The following is an 18,473-nucleotide window of genomic DNA, read 5'->3' on the forward strand; positions in this document are numbered from 1 at the left end:
TTTGGGGGTGTTCAAATGATGTTTTTGGAGTATTCAAAGGTAATTGATGGTGTTTTTGGTGTTGTTCAAAGTAAAGTGTCTGAGTTAGTTTTTGTGATACTGTTGTAAAAATCTGGAGAATGAGGGAGGAGTTTTGGGGGATGAGTTGTAATTTAATGAAATATGTAAGTGTAGATAAATTAGAGATGTCATATCTTATTTGGGAGTATTCAAAATGTTGTCTTGGAAATGTTTTAGTGATGTTTGGAAATGATCAAAGGTGCTTTTGTGAGTATTCAAATGATTTATGAGAGTATTTTGAAGGTGTTCAAAGTAAAGTGAGGTGTGTGTGTGTGTGTGTGTGTGTGTGTGTGTGTGTGTGTGTGTGTGTGTGTGTGTGTGTGTGTGTGTGTGTATGTGTGTGTGTGTGTGTGTGTGTGTGTGTGTGTGTGTGTGTGTGTGTGTATGTGCGTATTAACTTCGTAATATGTAAAATTGTGTTTGTGAATTTATCGAAAAGTGGTTATAAGTTGTAAGTGTTGTGGTGACTTTTTCTGACGAAATAGTTAAAACGAGAAAAATGTCAAGACTTGTGTTGTATTTTGTAAAGAAATTGTGGATTGTTGTGGGTATTAACAAAAAAAAATGTGAAATTATTTGGGTTATCCTGGGATAAGAGTGAAAATGTGTAATGTTTTCCCTATGTTGTATATGAAATGTGTAATACTGAGATGGTGACGACGAAGAAGATCCAGAACAAAATGCACAGAATTTCTTCAAGAGAAAAATATGTTGATTTTGGTCAATGAATTGTATCTTTTTTCAATTTTTTTTGTTGGATGTATATGAAATGCATTGGTTGTATAATAAATAAATGAAAATATTGTGTATTAGTGTTATCCTGCATTTTGTTGTCTGCTCGACAAGAGTCAGCCTGTGTGTGTGAGGTCATCACGTGACGTCACTGACCCGCCGAGTAAACACAGGTGGGGTGACGTCACACTTGTTTAGACCTGTAGTAAGAGAAAGTACCATGCCCCATAGGGGGAGTTCATTTGAATGCTTACCCCTAGAGGGGGGAATCCAAAAACTTGATCCGAGGAGATGGAGTCTTTGTATTATTTGATATCGAGAAAAACTTGATCCAAGGAGATGGAGGAGAAATACTTGAGGTAGAAGTGGGTGGTGGGAGGTGGGGGGGAATCTTTGTATTATTGATATCGAGAAAAACTTGATCCGAGGAATTGGAGAATACAAGAAAATCCGAAACCCCCAGAGGGGGAGAATCCAGAAAACTTGATCCAAGGAGATGGAGGAGAAATACTTGATCCAAGGAGATGGAGACCACAAGAAAATAAAATTAAAAAAGAAATCGAAAAAAAAATTTGGGATGTGGTGAAAGGGGGAGGGGGAACCTCAAAACTTGATCCGAGGAGATGGAGAGCATATGAAATTCAAAAAAAAATCGAAAAAAAATCGGTAAAAAATTCGGGGAGCGGTGGCGATCCAGACGACGCTGCAGAAGGCACTGGCGGGCGCGAGGGCGAGTGCGCAGGCGGGACGCCGGTCGGGCCGGCGTGTGTGGGGGGTTGAGGGTGAGGTGGTCTAGGGTGGGGATCGTGGGTGAGGGTCGTGGGTGGGGGTCGTGGGTGGGGGTCGTGGGTTGGGTCATGGGTGAGGTGATTGGTGGGGGTCGTGGGTGGGGGTCGTGGGTGGGGGTCGTGGGTGGGAGTCGTGGGTGGGGGTCGTGGGTGGGGGTTGAGGGTGAGGTCAAGGTCATTAGCATTAAGGTGTGAAAAGGAGTCGGCTCATGAATACAGCGCTCAGCCATAGGAGCCACTCAGCCCCATGCGTCGCTCAGCCGCCTTCAGCACTACTTATATATAAATATATATATATATATGTGTGTGTGTATATATATATATATATATATATATATATATATATATATATATATATATATATATATATATATATATATATATATATATATATATATATATACAATAAGATCACAGTAAACAGGTGATTTTAAAATATGCAAAACAACCATTGTGAAAGAGTAGTGAAATTCCAAGTGTTTTCGTGACTACTCACATTGTCAAGGAACTATGAAAGTAATATCAAAGGAAGGTAATTAAAGGGCTTGGTTGATATGCCTTCTCTTCTTAAGACTTTTAATATTTAAGTTGTATTTAAAAATCTTGATACAGTAAAAAAAACTTTTGATAAAGAATTCCCCCCAAAATGCTGATGGATGTGTCTATAAGATTCCTTGTAAAATTTGCGATAAAGTTTATTACGGTCAAACTGGTAAAAATCTCGAACTAAGATTAAAACAACATAAATATAGCATTAGAACTGGACAAGATTCCAATGCTCTATTTATTCATGTGAGAGATTTTAACCATCCAATTGATTTTCAAAAAGTTGAGAAAGTTGTATCAAGCAAGTCCATGGTCGACAGGAATATAATTGAATCTTGTTTCATAAAAAGAAGTTTTGATAATAATATGAATATTACCTTAGGTTTATATAAATTAGATTCATTTATAATTAATAAAATTTGGTTAGAGTTTAATAATACATTGGACAAATAATAAACCTTATTTGTTGGGTAGAATAATTTGTTAGTGGGATGTCATCAGGACCTGTCTAGTTAGTTGGACCAGCGGACCTACTGCAGTGTTCCTCTTTTCTTATGAGTCCGGTATTGTCGCGCGTCAGGTGTTTCTTTGTTGTGGGAGTTGACTGTGAGGTGTGGTCTAAGCCCTTTTATTGCCTTCCTTTGATGTATTACTTTCATAGTTCCTTGACAATGTGAGTAGTCATGAAAGCGCTTGGAATTTCACTACTCTTTCACAGTGGTTGTTTTGCATATTTTAAAATCACCTGTTTACTGTGAACTTATTGCATATATATATATATATATATATATATATATATATATATATATATATATATATATATATATATATATATATATATATATATATATATATATAAATATATATATATATATATATATATATATATATATATATATATATATATATATATATATATATATATATATATATATATATATATATATATATATATATACATGTATATATATATAAATATTTATATATATATATATATATATATATATATATATATATATATATGCATTCTCCACACACTCCTCAAGTGTTTACATTTAACTACTGGGAATTTCACTTTTTCCCTTATTTATAACACAGTCTATGGCAGTACCGCTTCCTGGAGGCCTACTAACCTTCACCGATACTTTTATCTTGTTTGTTCGTTATATATTCACACTTGCTATATGCCACCTCACAGTTCACTCACTAAACAAGTTGACCTACACTTGACTTTCTGACTTTGGGTTTATGTATCCCTGTAAAGTTGACAATTTGTAGCTCTGTGGCAGCAGTGCCTTCGACGCCTCTAACAGATTTTGGCACTTTCAAATTCATGAAATTTTAGTCTTCCTGTAGTCCATTTCACTTTTAAGACCACGTTGTCACTTGTTGGGTTGCTCACTGGACCATATCACCGGCATCTGCTAAGAGCTAAATCACGCCCTAAAAAGTTTTGGGAGCCTTGTTGCCCCAACACTCTGACTGCCGCGCCGTGCGTGTGTACTCACCTAATTGTACTCATCTAATTGTGGTTGCAGGAATCGAGACTCAGCTCCTGGCCCCTCCTCTTCACTGATTGTGTGTCTGTGTGTGTGTGTGTGTGTGTATGATCTAGTTGTTACTTTATCCACTGGTCACGGTTTTAACATTGTAGTCTGAAGGCTCCACAGGCTACATAGTTCATGTCGTTATGAATTACGAAACATTAATATGAAGATAAATATACTTTTAAAAAACATATTAATAATTTAAGAGTTAATATATATATATATATATATATATATATATATATATATATATATATATATATATATATATATATATATATATATATATATATATATATATAATATTAACCGCACATTCATTGCCTCTGGAGAAACTTAATCATAAATTCTGCAGGAAAAATTAGCTATTAAAACTGATGAATGTTTATATATTAACTAGCAATGAATGATAATTTATATACAAATGAATAGCTCTCCCAAATCATGTTAATTATAAAAGTCATATTGTTTGAGGCATGTCACAATTTACTCATCGACACCATGCCTAACCCTTCTAGGGTAGGGTAGGTGCCTGAGCCCGAGCCTTTAGCTCATAAGACTGTCATTCCCATTTGCTCCCTTGGGGCGGGGATGGCAGACCAGAGAGGCCTAGCTTGTGGCTAGGCCTAGGGACAGTTGGTCCCAAAGATGAGGAGGTACTTGTGCCTCCTCCCATGGGAGACTTAGGTCTCAGACACTCCCAAAAGAGGGAGCCAAGGCCGGGCCACCACTTGGAAAAGGCCCGGGCCGGGAGAATACCGGCTAATCTTTAATAATAATAATCACTATTTACTGCTATCTGCTTCCTTCTCAGGTACGGCCAAATGACTGCTGGCAGCTACTGTTACATAGGTCCTCAGGGAATTGTTCATGGCACCACTGTAAGTACCTTAGTGCACAACACTTGTAAAGTAAAAGGACACAAGTGCAACTAATGTGACATTTTATTGTGGCAACGTTTTGCTCTCCAGGAGCTTCATCAAGCCGTTTCGCTCCTGGAGAGCGAAACGTTGCCACAATAAAATGTCACATTAATTGCACTTGTTTCCTTTTACTCTACATATTGTCGGTAATTCTACCAACATTATTACAATCTGTTGCACAACACTTATTATTATACTATATTCATCACCTGATCGTCGCCAGTAAATGCAACCAAAGCAGAGAAGCTTTGGTTGCTTCCTTGCAGCATTGCGCAGCTCCTGATGACGCACTGAGAAGTGTGAAAGTACTTGAGCTAAAGGTTTCCATTCCCTCCCCCACTCCGTGGCTTGTCCTGCATAGCTAAGATCGCCCGTCTGCGATTATTTGCATATATATATATATATATATATATATATATATATATATATATATATATATATATATATATATATATATATATATAATCAATGAAACCACGAAACAAGTGGCATTGAATCATTTACCAAACGGTGGCAGGCCAGGATTCGACCCCACGACACATTGTCCTGCCTCAAGAGACAACACAACGAACGTGTCACACTATCCACTACGCCATCAATCCTACAAACAACATGGCCAAGCGAACTAGACTTTTTTCATGCTGCGAGGACACTCGTAGCAGTGGATGTTCAAGGATTAATTTCAGCTTGTGCACTTTGCTTTTGGGAGATTCTGAAGAGAAGTTGCAGAGGTTGATGGATGAGTTTGGTAGGGAATGTAAACGAAGAAAATTAAAAGTGAATTCAGGAAAGAGTATGGTGATAAGGATAAAAAATAGGAAACGAAAGATTGGATATCAGAATGGAGGAAGAGAATATGGAGGAAGTGAATGTATTCAAATATTTAGGAGTGGACGTATCAGCAGACACATCCACTCCTAAATATCTGAATTCACTCTCCTCCACTACGTTTTCCCTTTATCAATTCTGTATTTTACCTCTTTCACAGACCCATAAGCTGACAAGTCTACTCCCAAATATCTGAATAAATTCATTTCTTCCATACTCCCTCCCTCCAATCTGATATTCAGTCTTTCAATACCTATTTTTTTTTATCCTCATCACCTTACTCTTTCTTATGTTTTCTTTTAATTTCCTTCTCTTACGTACCCTACCAAACTCGTCCAACAACATCTGCAACTTCTCAGAATCTCCCTAAAACGGAGAGTCAACAACAAAAACCCTAAAACGGAGAGTCAACAACAAAAACCAGCTCCGACAACTCCCACTCTGTGCTACATTCTTATTCTCTTAATCCAACATGTATTGCCAACACCAGAGCATTTACTTCTCTTACAAACCTTGGTGACATCACACATCCTTGTCTAAGGCTTACTGTTACTGGGAAATAATCTCCCTCTGTCCTACATACTCTACCCTGAGCCTCACTATCCTTGTAAAAACTCTTCACTGCTTTCAGTAACCTACCTCCTATTCCGTACATCTGCAACATCTGCCACATTGCTTCCCTATCCAACCCTATCATACGCCTTTTCCAAATCCATAAATGCTACTAAAACCTCTTCATTCTTTTGTAAATACGGTTTACCTATATGTTTTACTGTATACACTTGCCTAATACCCCCTACCCTTCCTAAACCTTCTTGTTTATCTGAGATCCTGTTTTCTGTCTTACTCTTAATTCTTTCAATAATAACTCTATCATACACTTTACCAAGTATACTCAACAGGCTTATTTCCCAATGATGTTTGCTCTAACTTATGTCCCCTTTCCCCCTTTACTCGTGCAGCAGCAGCCTATAGTCAGGAAGTGCTCTTCTCTCCCTCCCTGGGGCCTGGCCAGGGAGGGACAGAAGGCCGACTTTGACACACTGCCTGTATCAAGAACACATTAAAAACGTCGCCTCTGGAGAGTATTATTCACCGCTACCAGACCTTTAAGCAGTCTCTTTATATCCGTGTGTGAGTCATGTCTGTCTGATATACGATATTGACAGTGCAATTTCCCAAACCCAATTGGGATGGGAAGAAAATGGCAGGAATTATACTTGTGGTTGGATGGAAAACAATTTGCTGCAAGAACAATGTTATTAACAACAGTTTCAGAGTTCCTGTGAGAACACTGAAAAATAGATCGAGAAAGCAATTCCCTTGTCGAAAATTGGTAGGTAATAAACTGTTGCCCGTGTGATTGAGTTTGCTTGTTCATTGCCCTAAACATCAGCCTGTCTGGAGACCACAACAAAACTTACCTGCCTAAGATGACTGCATGAAAGAGACGAATTTCTATATTTGTAATACGCTTGAGAGCCGGAAACAACAACGAATGATAAGGCAGACATGGTCTGCTTGTAAGTCTGCTGTGAAAGCACTAACCATCTCTGGTAAATGTCCATGGATTATTCATTCTGTACATGCAGCTACATATTTGAGAATCAAAATCATGAATGAGCACTCCTGTAGCACGAGACTGAGTCAAATTAATCAAGAAAGTGTCCAAGAAAGAGTGAGCAAAAGGTTAAATGTGTCTCAGTGCACGCCACTGGAAATACTCACTCTGCTATATAAGCATATAATGCAATTAAATATTCACAACGAGGATTCGATGCAAATCAGAAAAGGCATTTACATGTCATCATATCGAATTAAATATCTCAATTACTTCAATAAAAAGGGCAAATTACAACATATACAGCCCGTTTTTAATTTTGACTTTTGACTAAAAGACCAGCTCTGAAGCTGGCATTCTCTTGTTAATTCAGAGAGACCAATATCTTACCATACATCAGCACATTGAGTTTAAAGTTGCTCTATGTTGCATTATTAAATTATTAGCATTAACTGACAAACTACACAACGCGTAATCCACTGGGCCAGCTGGTTTAAATCCAACTAGGTATATTTATACCTATAAATATATCTAGTTGGATGAATCTTAGTGTAGTCATCTGGCTCATGGGCTTACGCACTGGCCAGGAGTTTTACCACTAACCGCGAGTTCAGTACCCACCTATATCCTGGCTTGTTTGCAATCGTGTCATTACGATTTCGTAATGACACGATTGCATGAAAAGCAGTAATATAATTTTCAAAATTTCTTATCCCCCCCCCTCTACAAAAAATAAAAATTGGGACCTACTATCTAAGATTTCCTCTAAATTAAAATGACCAGATTTTAATTAATTTATTAAGTGATTAAGTCAGAAAGTAAATTTGATTTGTGTTTTACGCAAAATACAAAACTTAATTTTTCTTATAATCTCGATGTTACACGAATGTGGTAAGCACATAATTCAATCAAGTTTGAAGCCTATCCGATAAGTCATTCTCAAGTTACAAATGAATGCCTTAGGGGAAGTAGGAAGTGCAGGAGAACACTGTACTTACCTGTAATCACTCACTATAATATTTATGACTCTAGTTCAAGAATTAGGCCCCCCAAGCATCTCCAAGCATCCCTCTCAAAGCACTGCCTTATGCTGTTCGCAATTATTATTATTATTATTATTATTATTATTATTATTATTATTATTATTGTTGTTGTTATTATTATTATTATTATTATTATTATTATTATTATTATTAGTAGTAGTAGTAGTAGTAGTAGTAGTAGTAGTAGTAGTAGTAGTAGTAGTAGTAGTATTGTTATTATTATTATTATTATTATTATTATTATTATTATTATTATTATTATTATTATTATTATTATTATTATTGTTATTGTTATTATTATTATTATTATTATTGTTATTATTATTATTTTTATTATTATTATTATTGTTATTGTTATTATTATTATTATTATTATTATTATTATTATTATTATTATTATTATTATTATTATTATTATTATTATATAACGTATAAAAGTCTTAAAAATTATTTTAATTCATAAGAGCTAAAACTCCCATTATTTCCTATATACATTATACTCTATATATTAAAGGCAATGAGCCAAATTTTAAGTCCGTCCTATTTACCAGAAATGTCAGTGTTAACAAGTCTTATAGTATACAGACTGTTACAAAAACAGAGGAAACAGGTAAATACAAACAGCTAAAGATATGTGTGTGTGGAAGGTCAGGGATCTGGTGTGTGTAAAGGCAACCAACCATTCTTATCTTCCACAGCTAACTGTGCTTAACGCTGGAAGGAAGTACTTAGGGTTGGAGAGTCTGGCTGGGCGGGTGTTGGTCACGTCAGGTCTGGGAGGCATGAGTGGAGCTCAAGCTAAAGCTTCTGTCATCTGTGGCTGTATCGGCGTGGTGGCAGAGGTACGTAGCCCAGGCTGATACCTGCATCAACACCTGCATGACATCAACCCACCTGCATCACCACCACCTTTATGCCATCAACCCACCTGCATCATCTCCACCTTTATGTCATCAACCCACCTGGATCACCACCACCTTCATGCCATCAACCCTCTTGCATCACCACCACCTTCATGCCATCAACCCACCTGCATCACCACCACCTTCATGCCATGAACCCTCTTGCATCACCACCACCTGCATCACCACCACCTTCATGCCATCAACCCACCTGTATCATCACCACCTTTATGTCATCAACCCACCTGCATCACCACCACCTTCATTCCATCAACCCACCTGCATCACCACCACCTTCATGCCATCAACTCTCTTGCATCACCACCACCTTCATGCCATCAACCCACCTGCATCATCACCACCTTCATGCCATCAACCCACCTGCATTACCACCACCTGCATCATCACCACCTTCATGCCATCAACCCTCTTGCATCACCACCACCTTCATGTCATCAACCCACCTGCATCATCACCACCTTCATGCCATCAACCCACCTGCATCACCACCACCTTCATGCCATCAACCCTCTTGCATCACCACCACCTGCATCACCACCACCTGCATCACCACCACCTGCATCACCACCACCTGCATCACCACCACCTGCATTCCATCAGCCTATTAATTCAAAATATATATATTAATATGCTGGGTGATAATTTATATTTTAGTATTGTAAGCTCCTTTTAATTTATATTTTATAAACTCTGGACGGGAAATACTAGGTCTATTGATTCGGTTTAAAGGTAATCCCACGTGAGGAATCTGTTCTCTGACACCAGGATTTGATTCAGTGTCAAAAGTACGGACTTACATGAGGAACTTGTATGTGTTGCAGGATCGACTCTGCAACTCCTCGAGTACATAAAAGTTGCAACAATAAAATGATACAATAGTTGCAGCTGCGTCCTTGTATCTAACATCCAGGTAAAAACCTCGGTAGTTGCAATAAAAGTAGGATATAATGAGGTGTCAGATGTAGTGTCAGTAGTGTCAGTAGTGTCAGTAGTGTCAGCAGTGTCAGTAGTGTCAGTAGTGTCAATAGTGTCAGCAGTGATGCTGTGTCAGCAGTGATGCAGTGTCATCAGTGATGCAGTGTCAGCAGTGTCAGTAGTGTCAGCAGTGATGCAGTGTCAGCAGTGTCAGTAGTGTCAGCAGTGTCAGTAGTGTCAGCAGTGTCAGTAGTGTCAGCAGTGTCAGTAGTGTCAGCAGTGTCAGTAGTGTCAGCAGTGTCAGTAGTGTCAGCAGTGATGCAGTGTCATCAGTGATGCTGTGTCAGCAGTGTCAGTAGTGTCAGCAGTGATGCAGTGTCAGCAGTGTCAGCAGTGATACAGTGTCAGCAGTGTCAGTAGTGTCAGCAGTGATGCAGTGTCAGCAGTGTCAGTAGTGTCAGCAGTGATGCAGTGTCAGCAGTGTCAGTAGTGTCAGCAGTGATGCAGTGTCAGCAGTGTCAGTAGTGTCAGCAGTGATGCAGTGTCAGCAGTGATGCAGTGTCATCAGTGATGCAGTGTCAGCAGTGTCAGTAGTGTCAGTAGTGTCAGCAGTGTCAGCAGTGTCAGTAGTGTCAGTAGTGTCAGCAGTGATGCAGTGTCAGCAGTGTCAGTAGTGTCAGCAGTGATGCAGTGTCAGCAGTGTCAGTAGTGTCAGCAGTGATGCAGTGTCAGCAGTGTCAGTAGTGTCAGCAGTGATGCAGTGTCAGCAGTGATGCAGTGTCATCAGTGATGCAGTGTCAGCAGTGTCAGTAGTGTCAGTAGTGTCAGCAGTGTCAGCAGTGTCAGTAGTGTCAGTAGACGGGTCGTACATAACAACAACCTTTAATCCATCGTAACTTAATTATATCAGTAATAGATGACACAATATTAAATAAACCAATTATCATATATACATTATATGGAACACAATAAACCATCAAAGACTCCGGTGAATAACAAATTAAGTTGAAAATATACGAAATTTTGGCTTCAATGGATTGATCTCCACAACTGGGAAATATTAATATAAACTATTGATAAATACAGTTATTCTACTTCTTGCTCTAATGAGAAATAAACATGAAAAGGGTCACTATGCAACTATTAACATAATAAGAGCTAAATACATTGGGTAAAGTACCACGCGAGATATATATATATATATATATATATATATATATATATATATATATATATATATATATATATATATATATATATATATATATATATATATATATATATATATCGTGCCGAATATGTAAAACTGGTCAATTAGCAAGAACTCATTTAAAATTAAGTCTTTTCTGAATTTTTTAATTTTGCACCAAAAGAATCTTAGAAAATTTACCTAACCTTATTGTAACAAGCGCAATTTATTTTAGCCTAACCCAACTAAATATATTTTAAATACGTTTACAATAATTTAGTACGAAACAACCATAATCAAATATATTTTTTTTTGTTAGGTTCAGAATGATTTTGGCGAAATTATTGCATACACAAATTTTCACTTGTCCTATATGGCAAGATGAGCGTTGCTATTTAAGCCAAGATCGCAAGTTCTGCTTATTTACGCAGTGAGCTCAATATCTGGTACCTGGATGACGGCACTCTGGCAGGTACTGAAGAGTCCCTGGTGAGGTACCTACAACTGGTGAAAACACAGGTAGAAGACTTGGGACTCATCCTCAATCCCTCCAATTGTGAAATCATCACAGCGAACCAGGAAATAATCAATGCAGCGCGAAGAATCCTCCCGGAAGCCTCAACTACCACTCCGTCCAACAGTACCCTCTTCGAAACATAAACACATATGCAGTTTAATGGGATCCTTTAATGACAACGTTTCGCCCACGCAGTGGGCTTTTTCAAGTCACAAACAGATCTACCTGGGGTGGAAGGTACGGGAGTATTTATAGTCAGGTTCAGAACGTTGAGGTTAGGTGGAGAATGCTGCATCTGATGATCCACTGGGTGGGGTTTATAATAGAGTCTTGGGTAGCTTGGCAGAGGTATTGGACAAGTTGTGAGTAGACCTTCTGCAGTGTTCTATGTTCTTATGTGGGATAGCGATGAAGAATTTTCTTGGCAAGTGGTTCAGCTATGTTATAGAAGCCGTTGTTCTGGTTGAAATTGTTGGTTGTAGAGATGAGCGATGATTCCAGGATTCTTCTGTATTGAGTGTTGTCTTCTGTGGCTATAAGTCTTGAGTTTCTGTAGTTAATTAAATGGTTGTGTGAATTGCGATGTTGTACACAGGCATTCCTTGTATTGTCAGTCCTGCTTGCGTATTGGTGTTCTGAAATACGTGTTTGGAGGTCTCTTGATGTTTCGCCCACGTATAATTTGTTGCAGTCATTACAAGGGATTATGTATACCCCTGCAGAGGATGGAAGCTTGTCCTGTCTACTACTGGTGATGTCCTTGATGGTCGTGGTTGTGGAGGTAGATACTTGAAATGATGTATTGGAAAAGATGTTGGAAACATGTTTGGCAATGGAGTTGGTGGGGAGGACTATGTATCTCTTCTCGGCAGTGTCTTCTCTGGGTGTGTTGAAGATGTTTAATGCCCGTCGTCTGCAGTCTCTGATGAAGTGACGAGGATAGTGGAGTTTAGAAAATACTTGTTCAATTACTGTGCATTCTTCCTCAAGGAACTCATTGCTGCAGATTCTGAGTGCGCGCAGGAAGAAGCCTATAATTACACCACGTATAGTTTTGGTGTCGTGGTGAGAGTAGAAGTGGAGAAGATCGTTTTGGTTGGTTGGTTTTCGATAGACTTTAAAACGAAGTTCATGGTCAGTTTTGCAGAGAAGAACATCAAGGAAAGGAAGAGTGTTGTCGACTTCTTCTTCAAGTGTGAACTGGATTGAGGGCTCGACCTGGTTGAGCTTGTCTTGGAGAGCTTGAACATTGAAGCTCCTGGGAGTTATGAGAAGAATGTCGTCAACATAACGGAGCCAGGTGACAGTCGAAGGAATAATGGTGGAGAAACGCTCGGCTTCCAGATGTTCCATGTATAAGTTCGCCAGGACGGCACTGAGTGGCGAGCCCATGGGTAGACCAAAAGTCTGTTGAAAGAGGTGATTTTCGAAAGTGAAACACGTAAAGCCGACACATAGTTCAACGAGGTCGATGAAATCGCTGGCTGGAATAGGAAGATCAAGTGAATCGTCAATTTTTCTGAGCAGGAGATCTATGGCTTGTGTAGTAGGTACTTTGGTGAATAGGGAAGTTACGTCAAGGCTGGAAAGTTTCTTGTTCTTGATGTTGATGTTGCGAATGCGATTGAGAAGATCACCCTAGTGTTTGAGAAGTGCTGAACTGATAGTGCCCAAGAGTTTGGAGAGGTGTTTTGCGAGAATTCCTGAGAGTTGGTGGGGAGCGCTGCCTATTCCCGAAGATATGGGCCTCAAAGGGATACCAGGCTTGTGAGTTTTTGGTAGGCCGTACATTCTGGCAGGTCTGGGGTTGCTGGGTATGGTGTGCAGAAGTTTCTTCCCTTGTTCTGAGTTCCTCAGAATGCGGCGGGTCCTTGAAGAAAAGTTTTAGTAAGGTTGTCCACTTGGTTAGTTGTGAGAGGTTTGTAGGTATCTGGGTCATTAAGTAGATTGAGCATTTTGTTCCTGTGGTCGTCAGTGTTCATGATAACAACACTACCTCTGAGGACTACAGGAACAAAATGCTCAATCTACTTAATGACCCAGATACCTACAAAAATATGAAGACCTTCCCCCTTGCTATACCTTCATTCCAATAGGGCCGGAGACCCTTGAAGCATGGGGCAAGTGTGCTCTAAAGTTCCTCAAAGAGCTGGGTGAAAAGCTCATCATAGAAACCAAGGACCACAGGTCGACCAGCTTCCTCTTTTAGATACTCAGTGTTGCGATCCAGAGAGGAAATGCCTGCAGCATTCTGGGCACGCGGCCCACCACAGGGGAGCTGGACGAAGTATTCGAGATGTAGCTCTGAGTTACCTATGTTGTTTTACTTTCTGTTGTATTTTTGTGAATGTTTGGCCAATGTATTTTTGTTTTTAAATAAAACATACTTGAAATATAGGGGGTGGTAGGAGAAAATTCTCAAACAGCTTCAGGGAGAACCTTGAGTTTTCCCTGAAGCAAGTTTATTCTTTTCTCTGAGGATGAGGGTCCCTATGACAGTTCTAGAGGTGGTACCTCCCTATATATATATATATATATATATATATATATATATATATATATATATATATATATATATATATATATATATATATATATATATATATATATATGTCGTGCCGAATATGTAAAACTGGTCAATTAGCAAGAACTCATTTAAAGTTAAGTCATTTCTAAAATTTTCTCTTATACGTTTAAAGATATATTTTTTTCAAAAATGTTAATGTAAAAATTTATAATTTTGCACCAAAAGAATCTTAGAAAACTTACCTAACCTTATTATAACAAGAACAATTTATTTTAGCCTAACCCAACTAAATATATGTTAGATTTGTTTACAATAATTTAATACTAAACAAACACAGTGAAATATATTTTTTTCGTTAGATTCAGAATGATTTTGGCGAAATTATTGCATACACAAATTTTCACTTGTCCTATATGGCAAGATGAGCGTTGCTATTTAAGCCAAGATCGCAAGTTCTGCCTATTCGGCACGACATATATATATATATATATATATATATATATATATATATATATATATATATATATATATATAAATATATATTTTTATTATCACACTGGCCGATTCCCACCAAGGCAGGGTGGCCCGAAAAAGAAAAACTTTCACCATCATTCACTCCATCACTGTCTTGCCAGAAGGGTGCTTTACACTACAGTTTTTAAACTGCAACATTAACACCCCTCCTTCAGAGTGCAGGCACTGTACTTCCCATCTCCAGGACTCAAGTCCGGCCTGCCGGTTTCCCTGAATCCCTTCATAAATGTTACTTCGCTCACACTCCAACAGCACGTCTAGTATTAAAAACCATTTGTCTCCATTCACTCCTATCAAACACGCTCACGCATGCCTGCTGGAAGTCCAAGCCCCTCGCACACAAAACCTCCTTTACCCCCTCCCTCCAACCCTTCCTAGGCCGACCCCTACCCCGCCTTCCTTCCACTACAGACTGATACACTCTTGAAGTCATTCTGTTTCGCTCCATTCTCTCTACATGTCCGAACCACCTCAACAACCCTTCCTCAGCCCTCTGGACAACAGTTTTGGTAATCCCGCACCTCCTCCTAACTTCCAAACTACGAATTCTCTGCATTATATTCACACCACACATTGCCCTCAGACATGACATCTCCACTACCTCCAGCCTTCTCCTCGCTGCAACGTTCATCACCCACGCTTCACACCCATATAAGAGCGTTGGTAAAACTATACTCTCATACATTCCCCTCTTTGCCTCCAAGGACAAAGTTCTTTGTCTCCACAGACTCCTAAGTGCACCACTCACTCTTTTTCCCTCATCAATTCTATGATTCACCTCATCTTTCATAGACCCATCCGCTGACACGTCCACTCCCAAATATCTGAATACGTTCACCTCCTCCATACTCTCTCCCTCCAATCTGATATTCAATCTTTCATCACCTAATCTTTTTGTTATCCTCATAACCTTACTCTTTCCTGTATTCACCTTTAATTTTCTTCTTTTGCACACCCTACCAAATTCATCCACCAATCTCTGCAACTTCTCTTCAGAATCTCCCAAGAGCACAGTGTAATCAGCAAAGAGCAGCTGTGACAACTCCCATTTTGTGTGTGATTCATTATCTTTTAACTCCACGCCTCTTGCCAAGACCCTCGCATTTACTTCTCTTACAACCCCATCTATAAATATATTAAACAACCACGGTGACATCACACATCCTTGTCTAAGGCCTACCTTTACTGGGAAAAAATTTCCCTCTTTCCTACATACTCTAACTTGAGCCTCACTATCCTCGTAAAAACTCTTCACTGCTTTCAGTAACCTACCTCCTACACCATACACTTGCAACATCTGCCACATTGCCCCCCTATCCACCCTGTCATACGCCTTTTCCAAATCCATAAATGCCACAAAGACCTCTTTAGCCTTATCTAAATACTGTTCACTTATATGTTTCACTGTAAACACCTGGTCCACACACCCCCTACCTTTCCTAAAGCCTCCTTGTTCATCTGCTATCCTATTCTCCGTCTTACTCTTAATTCTTTCAATTATAACTCTACCATACACCTTACCAGGTACACTCAACAGACTTATCCCCCTATAATTTTTGCACTCTCTTTTATCCCCTTTGCCTTTATACAAAGGAACTATGCATGCTCTCTGCCAATCCCTAGGTACCTTACCCTCTTCCATACATTTATTAAATAATTGCACCAACCACTCCAAAACTATATCCCCACCTGCGTTTAACATATCTATCTTTATCCCATCAATCCCGGCTGCCTTACCCCCTTTCATTTTACCTACTGCCTCACGAACTTCCCCCACACTCACAACTGGCTCTTCCTCACTCCTACAAGATGTTATTCCTCCTTGCCCTAATCACGAAATCACAGCTTCCCTATCTTCATCAACATTTAACAATTCCTCAAAATATTCCCTCCATCTTCCCAATACCTCTAACTCTCCATTTAATAACTCTCCTCTCCTATTTTTAACTGACAAATCCATTTGTTCTCTAGGCTTTCTTAACTTGTTAATCTCACTCCAAAACTTTTTCTTATTTTCAACAAAATTTGTTGATAACATCTCACCCACTCTCTCATTTGCTCTCTTTTTACATTGCTTCACCACTCTCTTAACTTCTCTCTTTTTCTCCATATACTCTTCCCTCCTTGCATCACTTCTACTTTGTAAAAACTTCTCATATGCTAACTTTTTCTCCCTTACTACTCTCTTTACATCATCATTCCACCAATCGCTCCTCTTCCCTCCTGCACCCACTTTCCTGTAACCACAAACTTCTGCTGAACACTCTAACACTACATTTTTAAACCTAGCCCATACCTCTTCGACCCCATTGCCTATGCTCTCATTAGCCCATCTATCCTCCAATAGCTGTTTATATCTTACCCTAACTGCCTCCTCTTTTAGTTTATAAACCTTTACCTCTCTCTTCCCTGATGCTACTATTCTCCTTGTATCCCATCTACCTTTTACTCTCAGTGTAGCTACAACTAGAAAGTGATCTGATATATCTGTGGCCCCTCTATAAACATGTACATCCTGAAGTCTACTCAACAGTCTTTTATCTACCAATACATAATCCAACAAACTACTGTCATTTCGCCCTACATCATATCGTGTATACTTATTTATCCTCTTTTTCTTAAAATATGTATTACCTATAACTAAACCCCTTTCTATACAAAGTTCAATCAAAGGGCTCCCATTATCATTTACACCTGGCACCCCAAACTTACCTACCACACCCTCTCTAAAGGTTTCTCCTACTTTAGCATTCAGGTCCCCTACCACAATTACTCTCTCATTTGGTTCAAAGGCTCCTATACATTCACTTAACATCTCCCAAAATCTCTCTCTCTCCTCTGCATTTCTCTCTTCTCCAGGTGCATACACGCTTATTATGACCCACTTCTCGCATCCAACCTTTACTTTAATCCACATAATTCTTGAATTTACACATTCATATTCTCTTTTCTCCTTCCATAACTGATCATTTAACATTACTGCTACCCCTTCCTTTGCTCTAACTCTCTCAGATACTCCAGATTTAATCCCATTTATTTCCCCCCACTGAAACTCTCCTACCCCCTTCAGCTTTGTTTCGCTTAGGGCCAGGACATCCAACTTCTTTTCATTCATAACATCAGCAATCATCTGTTTCTTGTCATCCGCACTACATCCACGCACATTTAAGCAACCCAGTTTTATAAAGTTTTTCTTCTTCTCTTTTTTAGTAAATGTATACAGGAGAAGGGGTTACTAGCCCATTGCTCCCGGCATTTTAGTCGCCTCATACGACACGCATGGCTTACGGAGGAAAGATTCTTTTCCACTTCCCCATGGACAATAGAAGAAATAAAAAAGAACAAGAGCTATTTAGAAAAAGGAGAAAAACCTAGATGTATGTATATATATATATGCATGTGCGTGTCTGTGAAGTGTGACCAAAGTGTAAGTAGGAGTAGCAAGATATCCCTGTTATCTTAGCGTGTTTATGAGACAGAAAAAGAAAACCAGCAATCCTACCATCATGTAAAACAGTTACAGGTTTCTGTTTCACAGTCATCTGGCAGGACGGTAGTACTTCCCTGGGTGGTTGCTGTCTACCAACCTACTACCTACCTACTATATATATATATATATATATATATATATATATATATATATATATATATATATATATATATATATATATATATATATATATATATATATATATATATATATATATATATATATATATATATATATATATATATATATATATATATATATATATATATATATATATATATATATATATATATATATATATATATATATATATATATATATATATATATATATATATATATATATATATA

General features: G+C 38.5%; 1 protein-coding gene across 2 annotated transcripts in view; it reads left to right on the forward strand.

Moving 5' to 3' along the window:
- LOC128689515 (urocanate hydratase) overlaps nt 1-18,473 on the forward strand; it is a 296,064-nt gene that overhangs the window by 160,931 nt on the left and 116,660 nt on the right. Inside the window, exons 5-6 of one of the 2 annotated variants that reach the window (XM_070086477.1) lie at nt 4,488-4,554; nt 8,727-8,870. In XM_070086477.1, coding sequence (XP_069942578.1) covers nt 4,488-4,554; nt 8,727-8,870 — 211 coding nt within the window. The remainder of the gene's footprint in view (nt 1-4,487; nt 4,555-8,726; nt 8,871-18,473) is intronic. The other variant, XM_070086478.1, reaches the window with a different exon arrangement.

The sequence above is a fragment of the Cherax quadricarinatus genome, chromosome 18 (genome assembly GCF_038502225.1).
Source record: "Cherax quadricarinatus isolate ZL_2023a chromosome 18, ASM3850222v1, whole genome shotgun sequence".
Classification (NCBI taxonomy): Eukaryota; Metazoa; Arthropoda; class Malacostraca; order Decapoda; family Parastacidae; genus Cherax; species Cherax quadricarinatus.